The 17,625-nt window shown below is 44.3% G+C and overlaps 1 protein-coding gene across 15 annotated transcripts in view; it reads right to left on the reverse strand.

Annotated features, from left to right (window-relative positions):
- The window catches only part of SLC8A1 (solute carrier family 8 member A1), a 447,525-nt gene that overhangs the window by 369,921 nt on the left and 59,979 nt on the right, over nt 1–17,625 (reverse strand). For 9 of the 15 annotated variants that reach the window (XM_024998355.2, XM_024998352.2, XM_024998354.2 and 6 more), the window contains 1 exon segment: nt 11,122–11,275. The exons of 2 other annotated variants lie outside the window; for them this stretch is intronic. In XM_024998355.2, coding sequence (XP_024854123.1) covers nt 11,122–11,160 — 39 coding nt within the window. In that variant the 5' untranslated portion in view covers nt 11,161–11,275. 15 annotated transcript variants of the gene reach the window in all.

A 17,625-nucleotide genomic window follows, 5' to 3' on the forward strand; every position in this document is an offset into this window, starting at 1 on the left:
AATCTCTCTCCTCCCAGAATTTATTATCTAGCTAGGAAGACAGATGAGAGATGTTAATTTAAACTGTTACAAACAGAAACACTTATTTAAATTGTTACAGAAAGAAGCATTTATTAATTGATAAATCCTATAAAGGAAAAGGCAATGGCACCCCACTCCAGTACTCTTGCCTGGAAAATCCCATGGACGGAGGAGCCTGGTAGGCTGCAGTCCATGGGGTCCCTGAGAGTTGGACACAACTGAGCGACTTCACTTTCACTTTTCACTTTCATGTATTGGAGAAGGAAATGGGAACCCACTCCAGTGTTCTTGCCTGGAGAATCCCAGGGATGGCTGAGCCTGGCGGGCTGCCGTCTATGGGGTCGCACAAAGTCGGACAGGACTGAAGCGACTCAGCAGCAGCAGCAGCAGCAGCAGCGGCAGGAGAGTAAGTAATGGAAGGCCTGACCTACTAGGATATTAGGGAAGGCTTTGCTGATGAAATAACATCTGAGCCAAAATTTTTTAAAAGACACTCAGCAAGAAGCCAGGCTAAAGGTTGCTGGAGTGCAAGGCCTTAGGCTGACACTTCTGTAATTACCCTTCTCAGTAATGGGATTACTCACAGACCTACCTTCTTAGATACGCTGGGGTATGAGATCATGTTTAGAAAATTCTAAAAACAGCTTCTGAAATTTTATATGAGAATCTCCCCCTCTGAGATCACAGCCACACAGTGAAAATTAACTGCATTCTACCACACTGCTGGGGACAGTACTATAGACAGAAGGGTCATTGGTCTTGGGGCCAAAAGAAACGAGTGCTGGTCTTGGCTCTCACTGACCAGTCATGTGGCCTTGGACAAGTCGTTTTCCTTTTCTCAGCTTGATCTGTAAAATCAAGGAATTTTGCAGATAGCCCAAAGCTATGATATCCTAATTCCTCACTTTGGCATTCAAGGTCATCATCCATTATACATCACCTGTCTAACTTGCCACATTTATTGTTCCTGGTAGATAGCTGAGCTACGAACTGAAAATTACCCAAATACACACCCTGTTTTCCTTTCTCATGCTTTATCTACCTGTCCTCCATGACCCATTTTGAATATTCAATTCCCCTTCAGAAAACTGCTTTTACTGCTAGGAAAGCCCCTAAAAGTCTTCTAATGTTGCCCCTTCCTCCCTTTTCCCTGCAAGAAAACTCAGGCTATGAGAACTTAAAAGACTTTTTCTCCAAAGCCACGCATTTCAGAAGTGACAAAGCTAAGCTCTAAAACAAGGTCTCTGAGTTTCTAGGCCAGCTCTCTTCCCATGACACCAACCCCAATTGCTTGGAATCCTGCAGCCCCTAGGTGACTGGTGTGTTTCTCTTAAGATCTGTGTCTCGAGGGTTAGGAAGCTATGGCCAACTGGTCAAATTTAGCCTGCCATCTGTCTTGATGATGCCTATTTTTTTAAATATATTTTGAAATGATTGAAACATTTTTAAAAAGCACTATTTCATATGGGAAAATTACACAATGCTCAAATTTCAGTGTAAGTAAAAAACCGTTTTATGGAGCACAGCACGTCTGTCATGGCTGCTTTCACATTTTGACAGCAGTGTTGAGTAGCTATGACAGGCCCTGTGGTCCACAAAGCCAAAATTATTTACTCTGTGGCCCTTCACAAAACAGTTCTGTGAGGGTTCAGGATGGGGTTACACATGTACACCCATGCCTAATTCATCTCCATGTATGGCAAAAGCCACCACAATATTGTAAAGAAATCAGCATCCAATTAAAATAAATTAATTAAAAAACAAAACAAAACAGTTCTGTGACCTTTGGTGCAGCCATTGTGTGTGTCCTTATCTTCCGGCTCTCCAAGACAACCTTCCACAATCAGAATGTCCCTGTGAAGGCACACAGGTAGGGACAGTCATCCCTCAAGCAGTAAGGACCAATCCTCATTGAGCACTCAGGTGCTATAGGCAGTTCCAGACGTTTTGTAAGTATTAATGTATTATTCCTCACAAAAACCCCATAAGGCTCTCTACTATTATTATTCCCATTTAACAGATGAAGATCCCTGGGGTCAGGAAGACCACCGGAGAAGGAAATGGCAACCCACTCCAGTACTCTTGCCTGGAAAATCCCATGGACAGAGGAGCCTACAGTCCATGGGATTGCAAATAGTTGGACACGATTAAGCAACTTCACTTTCACTTTCACCAGACTAATAAAATGAGGCACAGAGAAGTTAAGGACCTTGCACAATGTTAAATATGCCATTTGTTGAATTCAAACAAACATTAAAGCTAATATGACATGCCTGTTGCCTGGAGGACGACGTGGCGACCCACTCCTGGATTCTTGCCTGGAGAATCCCACGCACAGAGGAGCCTAGCGGGTTACAGTCCATAGTGGGTTGCAAAGAGTCAGACGTAACTAAGCACGCATGCACGATATGCCTGCTGACCTCAGAGAACTGTGGTCTGAGTGCCATAGCATCCTTCATTGCATTCATCAATATCCTTGATCTAGAAGCAAAGTCATCATTCTCTTTCCATCTGAGGAAATCACTGCTAGACATCCAGGGACCCCTGAGATCAGAAAACACAGGCACATGTCTAGGGCCTGCTATTAACATATTATCAAAGAACAAGAGAGATGTAACTTTGGTGAAATAATTTCAGAGTCACACATCTGGATCCAACTACATCTCATTTCATTCTATGAATTCATTTAATTTCATATGGCCTCCATTTGCTTATTTCTCTCTCTCTCTCTATATATATATATAAACTAAACTAAGCTAAGCTAAGCTAAGTCACTTAAGTCGTGTCCGACTCTGTGTGACCCCATAGACGGCAGCCCACCAAGCTCCCCCATCCCTGGGATTCTCCAGGCAAGAACACCGGAGTGGGTTGCCATTTCCTTCTCCAATACATCAAAGTGAAAATTCAAAGTGAAGTCGCTCAGTCGTGTCCGACTCTTAGCGACCTCATGGACTGCAGCCTACCAGGCTCCTCCGCCCATGGGATTTTCCAGGCAAGAGTATTGGAGTGGGGTGCCATTGCCTAAACTAGATGACCTCTGATGTGGTCTTCCAGAGCTACCTAGGGTTCTAAGCAGCATGAGAAGTGATGAGAAGGAGTTCTAGAAAAGTGGGCAGGGGCAGCTGCACAGCCAGGAGCAGACAGACAGTAGAGAAGAGTTACCAACTGACTCCAATATCAACTCTCAGATTTTAGCTCCAGGTGGCTCACATCAACCAACATTTGAAAGGTAGAATCTGGAAGAGTTCAGTTCAGTTGCTCAGTTGTATCCAACTCTTTGCGACCCCATTAAACGCAACACACCAGGCCTCCCTGTCCATCACCAACTCCCGGAGTCCACCCAAACCCATGTCCATTGAGTCGGAGATGCCATCCAACCATCTCATCCTCTGTCGTCCCCTCCTCCTCCTGCTTTCAGTCTTTCCCAGCATCAAGGTCTTTTCCAATGAGTCAGCTCTTCACATCAGGTGGCCAAAATATTGGAGTTTCAGCTTCAACATCAGTCCTTCCAATGAACACCCAGGACTGATCTCCTTTAGGATGGACTGGTTGGATCTCCTTGCAGATTTGGAAGAATAGGGACCTGCAGTTTCTGAGGAACACAGATGACTGAGCCCCTGAGCCCCTCCCCAAGCTTTATCCTTTCGCCGTTGTCTGATGCCACTCACTCTGGGGGCTCTACCATGAAGCACAGAGGAAGTGGTGGCTGGTGTGTAGAGTAAGCAGCCTGATTCTCTAAACCTGCTAAAACTGGATGCTGTGCATTGAACAGAGCAGAGCCAAAGGGGGCCCTGGTTCCTGTACCTTAAGGGGAGGCAGAAGTGAGGAGCTGAAAAAGCTTCAGGGAGAAAGCACTAGAGCCATTTGGTGCTCAAGAAGGAAAGAAAAACCACCTGTGATGGCACAGAAACCATAACCATCAGATATAGCTGAACCACAACCATCTAGAAAAGTGGGCAGGGGCTATATTCTTTGCCTCACCTCTCACACTGATGCAGCTTCTCTCCTTCAAGGCGTGCTGGAAATTCATCACCCATTTTCGTTTCCCATGTAAAATACATGTGTGCAACGGCTTCTGCTATCACTTGTTCCAGAGCCACAGGCCCCATGGCATGGTCCTGACTGGGACATGCAGCTTGTCTGAAGTCTGGAAATGGCCTTAACCTTGCTCTGGGGTGGTCCTTGTCATAAATTAGCTGGGGCTGGTTTACATGTTTTAAAAATAGCGAGACTCTGCTTATTTCAAAGTCCTTTTCATTCTTTGAGAATGAACTACAATGCCTCCTCCTCCAAGAAACCTTTTCCAGTGTTCTCTTCTTCCTCTCAATGCTAGAGCCCTGGGCTTATTCGACAGCCACAGCCACCTATCTCATTTGGCCCAGTATTTAGGTGTTCTAGACTGTATATCAACAAGAACAAGGAGCAAGGCTTTGGAAAAGCCTCAAAAACTGGTACCATCACCTACTCACTCTTGGACAAGTTTTTTAACTGAGCCATAATCTTCATCTTTAAGTCAGAATCAGGATGGTTCCTTGCAAGGGTATTACGTAAGAAAATAGGTAAAGTGCCTAGACTGATGTCTGGAACATACTGGGTGTTCAACAAATGTCAAATAACTCCTCTTTAGCATCTGCATTCTCTGAAAAGCCCAGTTCAGTGCATACACTGAGTGCTCAATAAATGTCATAGTTGGGTTAAAATAAATTGCTGAATCACTCTCATGTCTGTTAGACTTCATCTCACTTTAGGTTCAACCATGAAATTATTTTTCTAACTTCACACACAATAACATCTATAAAGTGATGAATTTTTCTGTCTTTCCTAAAAAACTAAGATGGATTCTAATATTTACATTTTATGTTTCTATGTCTATTACATATGCAAAAATGTTTGTTTGAGTATCACACTAGTTTTCTAGGTGAATGGTATGAATACTCCAAAATGACACAGCAGAAACCATTCAAGATTTTAAGGATATCATTTCACATTAGGGGACATATCTCACTCATTTCTCAGAAGACTTAAGCTAAATTTTCAAGAAACTCTTGTTACCTTTGCTGCCCTGGAAGTAAAATTTCAGGGTGCCAGTTTATCTTTGCCTCTGTATGGCTACTTTCTAGGTCCCAACTTCAGTAGCCTGGTTCCAATTCCCTGGCACTTCCCCACCAGAAGGACCCTCTAGGGGCACTAGCTGGACAGCAACCCAGTTTCAAACTTCTTTCACTTCCTCTGCACCTTGCTGTGTTCTAGATCCTCGGGACTTCTCTATCTGCCAGATGATCCGACAAACCAATCCAAGTTAATAAATGAACAGATGCGAATGGTTTGTGAGAATGAATGGGAACTCTTTTCTAGGTTATCCCACTGCATTCTATTAGGGATTTATCCCACTCCAGCACTCTTGCCTGGAAAATCCCATGGACAGAGGAGCCTAGTGGGCTGCAGTCCACCGGGTAGCGAAGAGTCGGACACAACTGAGTGACTTCCCTTTCACTTTTCACTTTCCTGCATTGGAGAAGGAAATGGCAACCCATTCCAGTGTGCTTGCCTGGAGAATTCCAGGGACGCTGGAGCCTGGTTGGCTGCCATCTATGGGGTCGCACAGAGTCGGACACGACTGAAACGACTTAGCAGCAGCAGCAGCAGATAGAATTACTTTATTTAAATGAATGCCTGTAATAGTGAGAATTCCTGATCCTACATTGGTAGACAGATAAATGCTTTGAATCCAGGCATGTTCTGTGCTTCTCAAATCACTTTCTAGGCAGCTGCCTAGAGTGTACTTGCCCCTGCTCACAAACACACTTTCATCACTTCAGCTGCTTTTCATCACTTCAGCGCTTTCCCCCTCCCCCATGGTCTCCTCTTCCTCCTGAAAACTGGCTACAAAGTTTCAGATGAAGAGAAAACAGGATTCTCATGAAACTTTGTACTTACTATAGTTTCCTGACTGTACCCATCAAAGGAGAAATCACAAATGTAGACATAAAACACTTAAGGGTTCAATACAGAGTTGTCAACAAAGAGAGCCTACAGAAAACACTTGAAACACAAGAGCTGGGAGCAACTGTCTTCCAAATTGAATCAACACACTAGTAAAAGACGCCTGATCTCATTTGTATTCTCAACTGCTGGTGATGAAAATATATCAGTAAAAGTAGTTTACCCTAGGAGTCTCCAGTTTGGAAAAAGAGCAGCTTGATATTCAAACCCTGCTGAGAATCTAAGTCATTTATTAGTTGGAAGTTTTCAAAATACATGTTGTATAAAATACTTTTGTGAAGAGTATGTGTTTGTATGCCCACACGCACGGGAGGCTGAGGACAGAGGGAGACAGGGAGAGGAGATGCAGACACTTTCACACAGGGAGAGCTATCTTTCAGAAGAGAAAAAAAGGAAACTGAAAATAATCCCACTGCACTTAATGAGGCCCCACCGAATTAGCCCTGAGTCCAGCTCAAAATCTCAGAGCAAGACTCTGCAAGCTCACTTTCCCAGAACCTAGTCCATCTTGAAGAGTCAGAGAACAAGTGACATTTGCATCCACTAAATCTCAAGGACGTCTCTCTCACCTCTGGGGGTAGATCTCGCTTTGTTCAGAGAGAAAATTGGAAACAGCTAGTTGAGCAATCTACCAGCTTTGTTAGCCCCAGTTACCACTGAAAATTAGAACCAAATTGATAGGCAGCTGAGGGAATGGATTCTGAAATCCAGAGAAAGTCAGAACATTAGCCACAAGAGGGAGCAGGAGAATCTGATCAGATGGGAGACTACTTGGTACAGGTTATGAGGAGGGGTCTGACCATGAGGTATGTACAATATTGAAAGACATTTTGACAAGAGACATTTATCCCTTAGAGGGGAAAAAAAAAAAAAAAAGGATGGTGGAAGGCTCAAGAAGAGAGATCTCGGCACGTGGATTCCTCAAGTTTTGTCAGCCCAATGTCAAGCAACAATTTTTAGAGACAAGCAACATAGATACACACTGCAAAAATATCAAATGTGCAAGTTATGTGCTCTACCATCCTCTTTATGTGCTTCTTTTTCCACATTTAATTTCTGTTTCAATTTAGATCTTGTGTATTTCCATGATGATGGGACAGATTGCTTGCTTCTCACCTACTTGCTTTTCTCCATCTACCTGAAGGCATCACAGAGAAAGGGCCTCTGTTACTGAACTACAACATGAAAACCAGATGGTACAGTCCCCAAATGCACTTACTTTGAGAATAACCCATCCATAAGCTAAATGCATGCTTTATACTTGCTTTAAAAGGGAAATGCAACTTGGTAGGATCTACAGAGCTTTTTTACCATTTATTTTGTCAAAGAAACAGATTAAGTACTTACAGGGAAGGAGATATGCATTTACTTTGCAAGATAAATAAAACTATTTTTGTTTGGTAAAAAAACATGTTAAATATAGGTTTCTAACAAAATGCTGAAGCTCTCTTGAAATATTTAATTTTCAAAACATAGTGAGTTATTAGAGACAGCAATTAATACAATTCCTACAAATAGTCCTGTAGGTGTTACTGACTATACTTCACCTTCCTTTTGTAATTTCACTTTCTTTTTGTCATTTTATTTGGAGTTAACACACTGCTGGGCCATGCATTTTTCTTCCCTTTCATGACCAACATATGGGTTATCCAGTACTTAATCTGAAAAGATACAGTAGAAACCATTAAATAGTAATGATAAGTAAACTGACAGTAGGTAGATACACAGATGTAAAGCACAGCCTTCATATTCTAATTCATTACACTCCTCTTTCAGCCCTGCTAAGGTTTCAAGGCAGAGTAAAGGCAGTCTGATCGTCATGGACACTCACATCCTTTGCTGTCCCTGCACAGCTCAATAGTGAATAACAGTTTACCTCTGTGCAGGTTTTTGTTGTTTGTTTGTTTTACTTTTTCCCTAGGAATTAGTCATGCCATACTTAATCAAAGAACCAGTTTAGGGGAGAAAAATGAAGGTTCCTTCTTTAGTAGGTGGGAGAAATAATGAACTAGCCCTCACATCCAAATGGAATCCTTCAAGCAGGCAGAGTCCCTAAAATGAAAACCATTTAAGAAAATACATTTTGCTTCTGATGAAATAAGTGCATCTGTCCCCGCCTTCTCATTCAGGAGGCCCCAAAGATGGAGCGAGCTAGTTCTCTTCCTTCCTCCTTTTTTTTTCTCATGCTAACCTCAAAATTAAGCAAGTTTAGCAAACCCATAGAGGTAAATCCAAGTAACAGAGAGGAACCTAAAAGCAATCATTCCTATTACAGCTTTGTTTTCTTTTCTGAAATGAATGAAATATCTAAATATATTTTCCTCCCTCTTTGCCTGACTTGCTGCAGGAGCAGCTCTGAGAAAGAGAAACCTGCGAGTGAGGAGTGAGTGTGTATGTTAGGGGGCTGTGGATGGGAGGTATGCTTTCAGAATCCCCTCCTGATTGCTCCCCATTTCTCTCAGGATATATCTTCACACAGATACTACAGTGTGGATGTTCAATTGCTCTAACTGGAGAAACTCAAGCTATGCCTTTAACCAGATCTGATCAGGCTCTCCACCTACTCCACCAGCTCCTCCATGACACGGATGTCTGTACTGTCTTAACGACCGTCATTTTTTAAAAAGCTCCTTCCATTACACCTACTGATATCCTTTTTTCTCTCTCTCTCTCTCTCTGTTTTTAGTCTTTACACCTCCAGCAGGACAAAGTTTGTATTGTTATATTCACAACCACTAGTGGCTGACTAGCAGTAGAGAGAGAGCGCCTGCGAGGGAGCCAGGCAAGAGGGGGGTTAAATAAATACCTAGTGCAGAGGCGGACTTTCTTTGCACAGACTGCGGACACCATGCACAACGCTTTCTTCACAAAATTCTTTGTTACATTCGATCACTCTGCTCACAACCCAACCATTGCCACTTTGTCTGGAGAGGGAAATACGAATTGCCAGCCCAAGCCATTCATCCAGAAGCCACGAGGGAAGGGGGATTTTATACGCCAAGGATGCACACATACTGTATTTTTAAAAGCATCGCCTGTGCAGATTTGGTTTCCGTAGCCGACTGTCCACCCATAAGACCTCCCTCTTTTTCATTAAGGAGGAGCCAAGAAGGATATCCTCACATCTCAGAACACAGACCATTTCCCCAAGAGCCAGCAAAGCTCCAGAGGCAAAGGCGGATAATGCAGCGGCAAAGTTCCCCACGAATCTCGGGGGCAAGCTGCCTGTGCGCGCAGCATCCCCAACGCACCCTCTAGCAGAGTGCCCAAAGGCTGGGACCCTGCAGCCCACTCCCCCCCACCCCCCGCTGCATCCTTCCCTCGCCTGTCCCCCCCGCCCCGGCCACACCTCCCTCCTTTCCGCAGTCCTTACTGAAGGAGCACCCAGGGCTGGCCGGAAAAGAGGAAACTCGCGAGTGTGGGCTTGGGGAAGACCCCAGGGATTACCAGGGGGACGGATGACCATGGAGCTGAGCCCAGTGGGTGGGGACGCCTGGATCCCCAGCAGCGCGGCATTCCGGGTGGACTTCGCTCTCAGCGCCCTGAATCCTCAAGCCCAAGGCGGTGCAGGGTGCAGCACCCCTCCTTAGCAGCCCTTTCTTCCTCCGGCAGGCGGGTACACTCAACGACCAGGCGCACCAGCCCGAGCAATTTCACTCTCCGAGCAGCGCGTACACCCCAGATATGGGTAGGGATACACACACACACACACAATTTAGGAGCCGGTCCTTTCCCAAAGCGGAGGGAAGTGGAGCCTTCTGAACAAATGGAAAATAGTTGGCGGTATCTGACCAAATCCCTTCAGCTGCCCATCAGAAGATCCTACCTGATTTGGGGAAGTGTGACTGGATCCTTCTCCGGTTCCTCCACGCTAGTAGGAAAGACGGCGCACTCCCTCCTTTTTAAATAGCTCCCGAGCTGGGAGAGGTCGCTCCCATCTTCGGGGGGAAGCACAAAGCGGACGGCGGGTGGGCTCCGATGCAGCGCCGGCGCGAGCAGGAGCGGCGGCGGCGGGCAGCCGGTGCGCGCGGGCGGGAGGCAGCGCGGAGGCCGGGAGGCTGGGAGGGCCGGGGCCCGGGCGGCGCGCGCGCTCTCCTCCCTCTCTCCCTCCCTCCCTCCCGCGCACACTCGCCCGCCCGCCGCCCGCAGCCTCGCACTCGCTCTCACGCGCGCTCCCCCCAGCCGCCGCCGGCGCCCAGGCCCCCCGCGCGCCCCACGCCGGCGCCCTCGGCCACCCGGACGAGCAGAGCTGGTCCGTTTCTGGAGCTCCGGGCCGGAGGGGAACAATTCCAGCTTCCCAGCCTCTGCCGCGGAGGTCTGTCGACGTCCTCCCAGCTCTCAGCTCTCGGCCCTGCAGTGCGTTCGGGCCGCGCGCGCTAGCGCTTTCCCCGGCGCCCAACCCGTGGGTTACACGCGCAGACCCGCGCTGCAACTTTTCTTTGCCGCCTTCCTCACCCACAGACAGAACCCCAACCCCGGCTTGCCTACCCGTTTCTCACCTCTGAAATTGTTCATCCAGATATATCTTTCTTCCTCCACTTTCTATCCCTCTGCTAAAGAAAGCTTTCTTTTAGCAAAGGGATCCGGGGATGTATCAATGATTTTTCTCTGAAATCCTCACTCCGTGTTTTTCCTACTTATCGGAACTGTCCAGAAATACGCTAGCTAGGAGCTGCTGACACAAGCAGATAAGGAAAGGGCGGGTAAGGGGTGGTAATTCCCCAGCCAAGAACTCCGAAAGATTCTCCTTTGTTGGTGTTTCCCTCTAAGATTGCAGCTCACCTGAGAATAAAGACCAAGAGGCTGTTTAATGAGAAAGCCCTGAAGCTTTTAAAACTACAGAGAGGAGTAAAAGCTGAGCAATAAGGTTCAGCTGGGAAACATCTAATGCAGCAATCGACGAACCATTCATTGCCCTTTCCAAGAGAAGCATTATCATTGCCAATACATCACTTCGCCATAATTAATAAAGGAGTATTGCGCCAGGCCCTCGCCCTCTTGACAGCTCATTCATCCTTAAGAACCCTTAATGATTTGGCAGGATGAAAGGCTAGACCCGCGGTGGAGTTCACAAACCTGGCTGAATATCAGACACACCTGGGAAGCTAGTGAAAACTGCAGATTGTAGCGTCGCATCTCGAGACTCTGATGTAGCTTCTCAAACCGGGCTCCAAGTTGGTATTTTTCAAGCACGAGTTGATGTTCGCCACTCACTGGTGTGGTTTGCTTAAGTGTGGAAGATCAGTGGCAGCTGTGTCAGGGGGTGAGGGTGGGAGGGAGACGGGAGGATCAGACTCAGAGTTGCGTTCCTTAGTAGACTCCCCCCAACCCCCAACCCTGTACTTACTGCCGGGCTCTGGGCTGCCAGGTCACAGGAAAAGAGAAACTCTGACTCCAGGAAACCCGCTGTTTGACTGTGAGGCAGAGTGTGAGGGGTAGGAAAAGTAGCTCTCCTTTGCCTTTTTGCTAGTGGTTCACAATTCTGACAGCACCTCAGAATCTCCTGGGGAGCTTTTAAAAATCCCAATGCTTAGGCCACACCCCAGAGAGAATATCTTGGAATCTCTTCCACGGGGGTGGTGGGTGAGGGGTTGCTCAGGCATCAATAATTATTTTTAAGTTTTAAGTTTCCCTGGTTGGTGCCCCATGTGTAACCAAGGTTGAGAATCATGTTCTAGGCCAATGCTCCTCAAGCGTGAACCTGCATATGAATCAGCTGGAGACTGCAGTTTCTTATGCTGTAAATCTGAAACAGGCCTGGTAGCTGCACTTCTAACAAACTCACAAGTGATGGTGATGCTGCCTGAATGAGGACCACTCTTATTAACAGAGGCATGCGGCCTCTTCCTGGTGGTTGTGGACATTCAGCTTGTTAGAGGAAACTCCGAGCTTCTTGACTTGTATATTCCCAGGAATCATTCTTCCCCAAGAACATGTTCCTCCCCTCTGCGATGAGTTAAACTTTCTCGGAAGCCACTCTTCACACAAACGTTTTATTAGACTGCACTGACTAATGGGTATGAATAGAATGACATGTGGGGAGACACAGAAGGTTGCCACCTCCCTGTTAGCATATGTCCTCAGACAAAAATTACTTAGGGTCCTGCCTTCAAGAGTGTGAGAGGCAGACATTTGGCTCACACTCAAGGAAAGGGGCTTGAAGAGAAAAGTGGCTGCTTTGCAAATGACATTGGGAAAGGCATATAACTAGACTCCACCCGTAGGAAATAGGACAAAGCTGACTGAATGCAAGAGCTAAATGAAAATGTGAGTGGAGTACATCTCATTGGAATGGATTTTGTAGAAAGGGTGCGGCCTGTTATTGGTATTATGGATCACTTAGTGAAAATTCAGATTTTCTTCACAGTGTAAGCATGCTTGTGACACATGGGGTGATAAAAGCCCTGTTCTTAAATGTCTATATTCCAGTAGTGCCCCAAATCTATCTTGTCAGCTGTTGAGAAGGCATTAAGACAACATCATGTTCTCTTTATTCCTGTTTTTTTTCCCCAATTTAGACTATTTTGGTTAATTTTAATATTTGAGGGGGGAACTACATTCATTGGTCTTCTCTATTTCTAGAACCATTAAAAGGTAGCCTAGTGACTTGGCACCATTTTTGATTTGGCTCAATTTATGACCCCTTAATTTTTTTTCCTTTCATTTCTCACTAAAGGCATTTTTATAAGGGTTCCTGGGGCCCAAGGCAAATCAAACCTTTCGTTCCCTCCTAAATGTCATACATGACTGGATTTTTATTACAAGAATTATCAAAGGCTACATCACTGACACAAAGCTCTAGGTAAAAAAATAAGCTGCTCAGGCTGTGACTTTGGAAAGAAAAAATGTTGTATGTAGGAAGACAGTGATTTACATTCCAATGGCAATGCTATTTCCTAATTGTATTCTTGTGTATTGATTGCCAGTCTTTCCTCTGGACTTAAGAAATAGTTGTGGGCCTCCACTGTTATCTATCCCAGTTGGCATAACCATCTTGCAGACTCCATAGGGATATTATTAAGATTTGGTATATTCTAAAGGTGGTTCAGATTTTCAAGAACTATTTGCCTTCAAACCGTCAGGGGATCTTTCTGCAAGCTCATTTGAAACCAAATGAAACAGTTGTGAGTTAGGCAATACTCTACTCTTTTGTCCAGCCTATAGGAAAATTAGACATGTGATCAGGGGTATCCCAAATTTTAATATTGTAGTAAAGCAATCGACAATTTTTCATCATGAGGAAAACAAATACTTCATTGTAATTCGTTTCACTTTGAATGACTTAGGTCAAGTTACCATCCTTGTTTTCGGTTTTGTTTTTTTCAGCACTTGGAGCTTTTTCAGTGTATTAATATAGCGCAGGATGGAAAAAAGTCAGTTTTCATTCCAATCCCAGAGAAAGGCAATGCCAAAGAATGCTCAAACTACCGCACAATTGCACTCATCTCACACGCTAGTAAAGTAATGCTCAAAATTCTCCAGCCAGGCTTCAGCAATACGTGAACCGTGAACTTCCAGATGTTCAAGCTGGTTTTAGAAAAGGCAGAGGAACTAGAGATCAAATTGTCAACATCTGCTGGATCATGGAAAAAGCAAGAGAGTTCCAGAAAAACATCTATTTCAGCTTTATTGACTATGCCAAAGCCTTTGACTGTGTGGATCACAATAAACTGGAAAATTCTGAAAGAGATGGGAATACCAGACCATCTGACCTGCCTCTAGAGAAACCTGTATGCAGGTCAGGAAGCAACAGTTAGAACTGGACATGGAACAACAGACTGGTTCCAAATAGGAAAAAAAGTACGTCAAGGCTGTATATTGTCACCCTGCTTATTTAACTTCTATTCAGAGTACATCATAAGAAACGCTGGGCTGGATGAAGCACAAGCTGGAATCAAGATTACCCGGAGAAATATCAATAACCTCAGATATGCAGATGACATCACCCTTATGGCAGAAAGTGAAGAGGAACTCAAAAGCCTCTTGATGAAAATGAAAGAGGAGAGTGAAAAAGTTGGCTTAAAGCTCAACATTCAGAAAACGAAGATCATGGCATCTGGTCCCATCACTTCATGGGAAATAGATGGGGAAACAGTGGAAACAGTGTCAGACTTTATTTTTTTGGGCTCCAAAATCACTGAAGATGGTGATTGCAGCCATGAAATTAAAAGACACTTACTCCTTGGAAGGAAAGTTATGACCAACCTAGATAGTATATTCAAAAGCAAAGACATTACTTTGCCAACAAAGGTCTGTCTAGTCCAGGCTATGGTTTTTCCAGCAGTCATGTATGGATGTGAAAGTTGGACTGTAAAGAAAGCTGAGTGCCAAAGAATTGATGCTTTTGAACTGTGGTGTTGGATAAGACTCTTGAGAGTCCCTTGGACTGCGAGGAGATCCAAACAGTCCATCCTAAAGGAGATCAGTCCTGGGTGTTCTTTGGAAGGAGTGATGCTAAAGCTGAAACTCCAGTACTTTGGCCACCTCATGCGAAGAGCTGACTCATTGGAAAAGACTCTGATTCTGGGAGGGATTGGGGGCAGGAGGAGAAGGGGATGACAGAAGATGAGATGGCTGGATGGCATCACTGACTCGATAGACGTGAGTTTGAGTGATCTCCAGGAGTTGGTGATGGACAGGGAGGCCTGGCGTGCTGCAATTCATGGGGTCGCAAAGAGTCGGACACGACTGAGCAACTGAACTGAACTGAACTGAATATAGCTCTAGGCATCCCCCATGTCTTTTCCTACTCTGCCCATGATCACCATTCACCTATCTGCTCCTTCATTGGTTTAGTTTGATACTGATTTCCTCATAAGAAAAAAGCATTTTAGCATCCCTAGCTTTAGCCATTCTCCTGCACAGGAAACTCAGGTGAAACACTGGACCAGGTTTTCTTTGCTGCCAATGGGACCCACGGTTTTTGCTTCAAGGGTGACTGTGGGGATTCTTGTTGACTTCTAAGTGCTATGTTCCCCCTCTCTGGGGTCTTGTTCCTGCAATTAAACTTTTACTTCTCTATTTTGTTTTGAACAGTTGAACCTGTTCTAGTCAGTGGCCCATGCTGGTGGGTGGGAGCAGCCTTCCCAGTAGACTCAGTTATAACCCTTTCTTCCTCAGTGCTCTGTCACTGTAAAGTCAACCACTTCCTCTGAATTTGTCAGTCTCTGCATAGCAGAGACTTGCACTTCCGCATTTGAGTAACTTACAGTCAACAGTTGACCTTGTGCAAAATCCTGACAGTTTCATTTTTTATTTCTGCCTCAGTATGATGAGGACATTATCTAGTTTGTACTTCCCAAACTTTACCAATGGTGAGTTTACCAGTCAGTAACTCAATGGCAGAATCATTATCTAGATCAACTAGTGGGTCAGAGAAGAACAGAGACTGGTTAAGAAATAGGCTTTGGAGTCAGACTCTCTGGGTTTGAATCTCACCTCTGCCTGTGTGACCTTGGGAAGTTTTTTTAACCACGGTGTCTTTCTCTGGAAAACCTAGATCATAAATCTCCTTCAGGGAGTTATGGAAAGGATAAATGTATATAATGTGCTTGACATATATGTACTTGCCTTATCACAGAAATTACTCAATTAGTGGTATTATTATTATTGGTAAATTTCCTTAAAAATTATATCCATGAAGCCAAAAATAAAAGTTTCTATATAATTAGGTTCAACATAATTAGGCCATCCCATTACTGATAATGATTATGCTGTGGTTTGTGTTATTTGGGCTTCCTTGATGGCTCAGATGGTCAAGAATCTGCCTGCAATGCAGAAGACCTGGCTTCCATCCCTGGGTTGGGAAAATTCCCTGGAGAAGGGAATGGCTACCCATTCCAGCATTTGTGCCTGGAGAATTCCGTGGACAGAGGAGGCTGGCAGGCTACAGTCCATGGGGTCACAAAAAGCTGGACACAACTGAGTGACTAACACTTTCATTTTCATTTTCATGCTGTGGTTTTCATTGTATGGAATTCTACACAATGAATAATCCAGGAAAGCAAATGTCCCTATAGTTGAGAGTAGTTTCCCTCTCTATAATGAAAGAAGCTGCTGTGTGCTTTCCAATTTTATAAATACAGAGTGTGGTTACTGCATCCTCCCTGGATTACAATATTTCTTTTCCTATATGTTCCTCTTTTCCTATGATCCCCTCTCTAATGTAATCTCAGGGTTTAATTTCCAACAGAGCCATTTTCAGCAAATTCCAGTATGAGGAAGATTTTGCTTTTTTGTCACATTAATTTTCTTAACAGAGGACCTTATCTAGAGAACATAAACTTTTTCACTAAGTTTGCACAAACTTTCATCAACATTGATTCAAGGACTCCATCAATAGGGACTCAAGATGAAATCCCCAGAGTCCTCTGTACCCGGCAGTTTATTCCTCAGAATCCAGTTCTGAAGCAATGTCCCTGAAAGATTGTACTTTAGATCTTTCAATAAATCTCCTTTCTTTGGCATTGCCTATGATCTATAGCTCCCTCACTGCATCTTCAATTGCTGACCACTGATTAGACTCTTCTGAGAACTGACAATATTTGAGTAGAGACCACAGTGCCCAGACAGTAGCCCTTGAAAATGTTTATAACAAAGATACCTAAGGGAGAAATGGACTGAATTTGTGGGTGACTTAAGCCATGGCCTTAATGCTGCTGATTCTGCTACCACTGGAGTGTCTGGAAATAATGACATTATATGCTCTTATCTCTTTAAAAACTCAGAATCTTACACAGCATGACCTAAAGGGTCCTTAGCAATTACAAAGAAGGAAAGTTCAGAAACTATATTGTTTCCCCTTCGTTTTAAAATATTATTCTGTCTCACAGAAGTCTTTGCCATCTTTGGATTTGTTTAAGAATTTCTGAGAGTGTAGACCAAAATGAGAGTGTAGACCAGTTAGTTGTATAGATAGTAAATTTATTTGACATCTACAACCTAAATTTTAGATAAGAAATTCTTAAGCGCTAATGAGGGAACTATGATTACCCTCATTTTTACAAGCTGAGAAAGTACAAAGAGATTTGCCCAATCCTGGCTGCACATAAGTATCAGTTGTTTCAAAATAATACTGAAGCCCAGATCCACTTCTTAGAGATTTTGTTCCTACTGGTCTGGAGTATGGACACTGGCATTTTTTTTAAGTTTCTTGGTTGATTCTAGGTTCAGCTTGAGCTAACCACTAGCTTAGGGTCAAATAGCTAATTAGTGATAAAAACAAGTGAAAAAATTCTCTTTACATCTGCCATAATTCTGTTTCTATCCTGCTGCTACATTGAACATTGGTATTTAACAGGACACAAAAATTCGGACTCTTCTTGGAAATTTAAGATAAATTAAAAACGTTTAAGGGCCTTTTTTGAGTCTCTAAGAGACTCAAGTGGGTACTGTAAATGACCTTGCAAAGATAGATGAGCAGGTTGGAAAAGATGATCAATAAAGCAAAGTCTAAGACTGCAGGGCCTCTACCTGTCAGACCCCAGCATCTAGAGTAGCTCTGGGTTCATAGTAGATAAATCAATGAAGCACATAACTGTCCCCTGAACTTTCAGGGGGCGGGGGTGACCTATGTAGACAAAATAGGGGTTTGGGTCATAG

This window comes from Bos taurus, chromosome 11 (assembly GCF_002263795.3).
Source record: "Bos taurus isolate L1 Dominette 01449 registration number 42190680 breed Hereford chromosome 11, ARS-UCD2.0, whole genome shotgun sequence".
NCBI lineage: Eukaryota > Metazoa > Chordata > Mammalia > Artiodactyla > Bovidae > Bos > Bos taurus.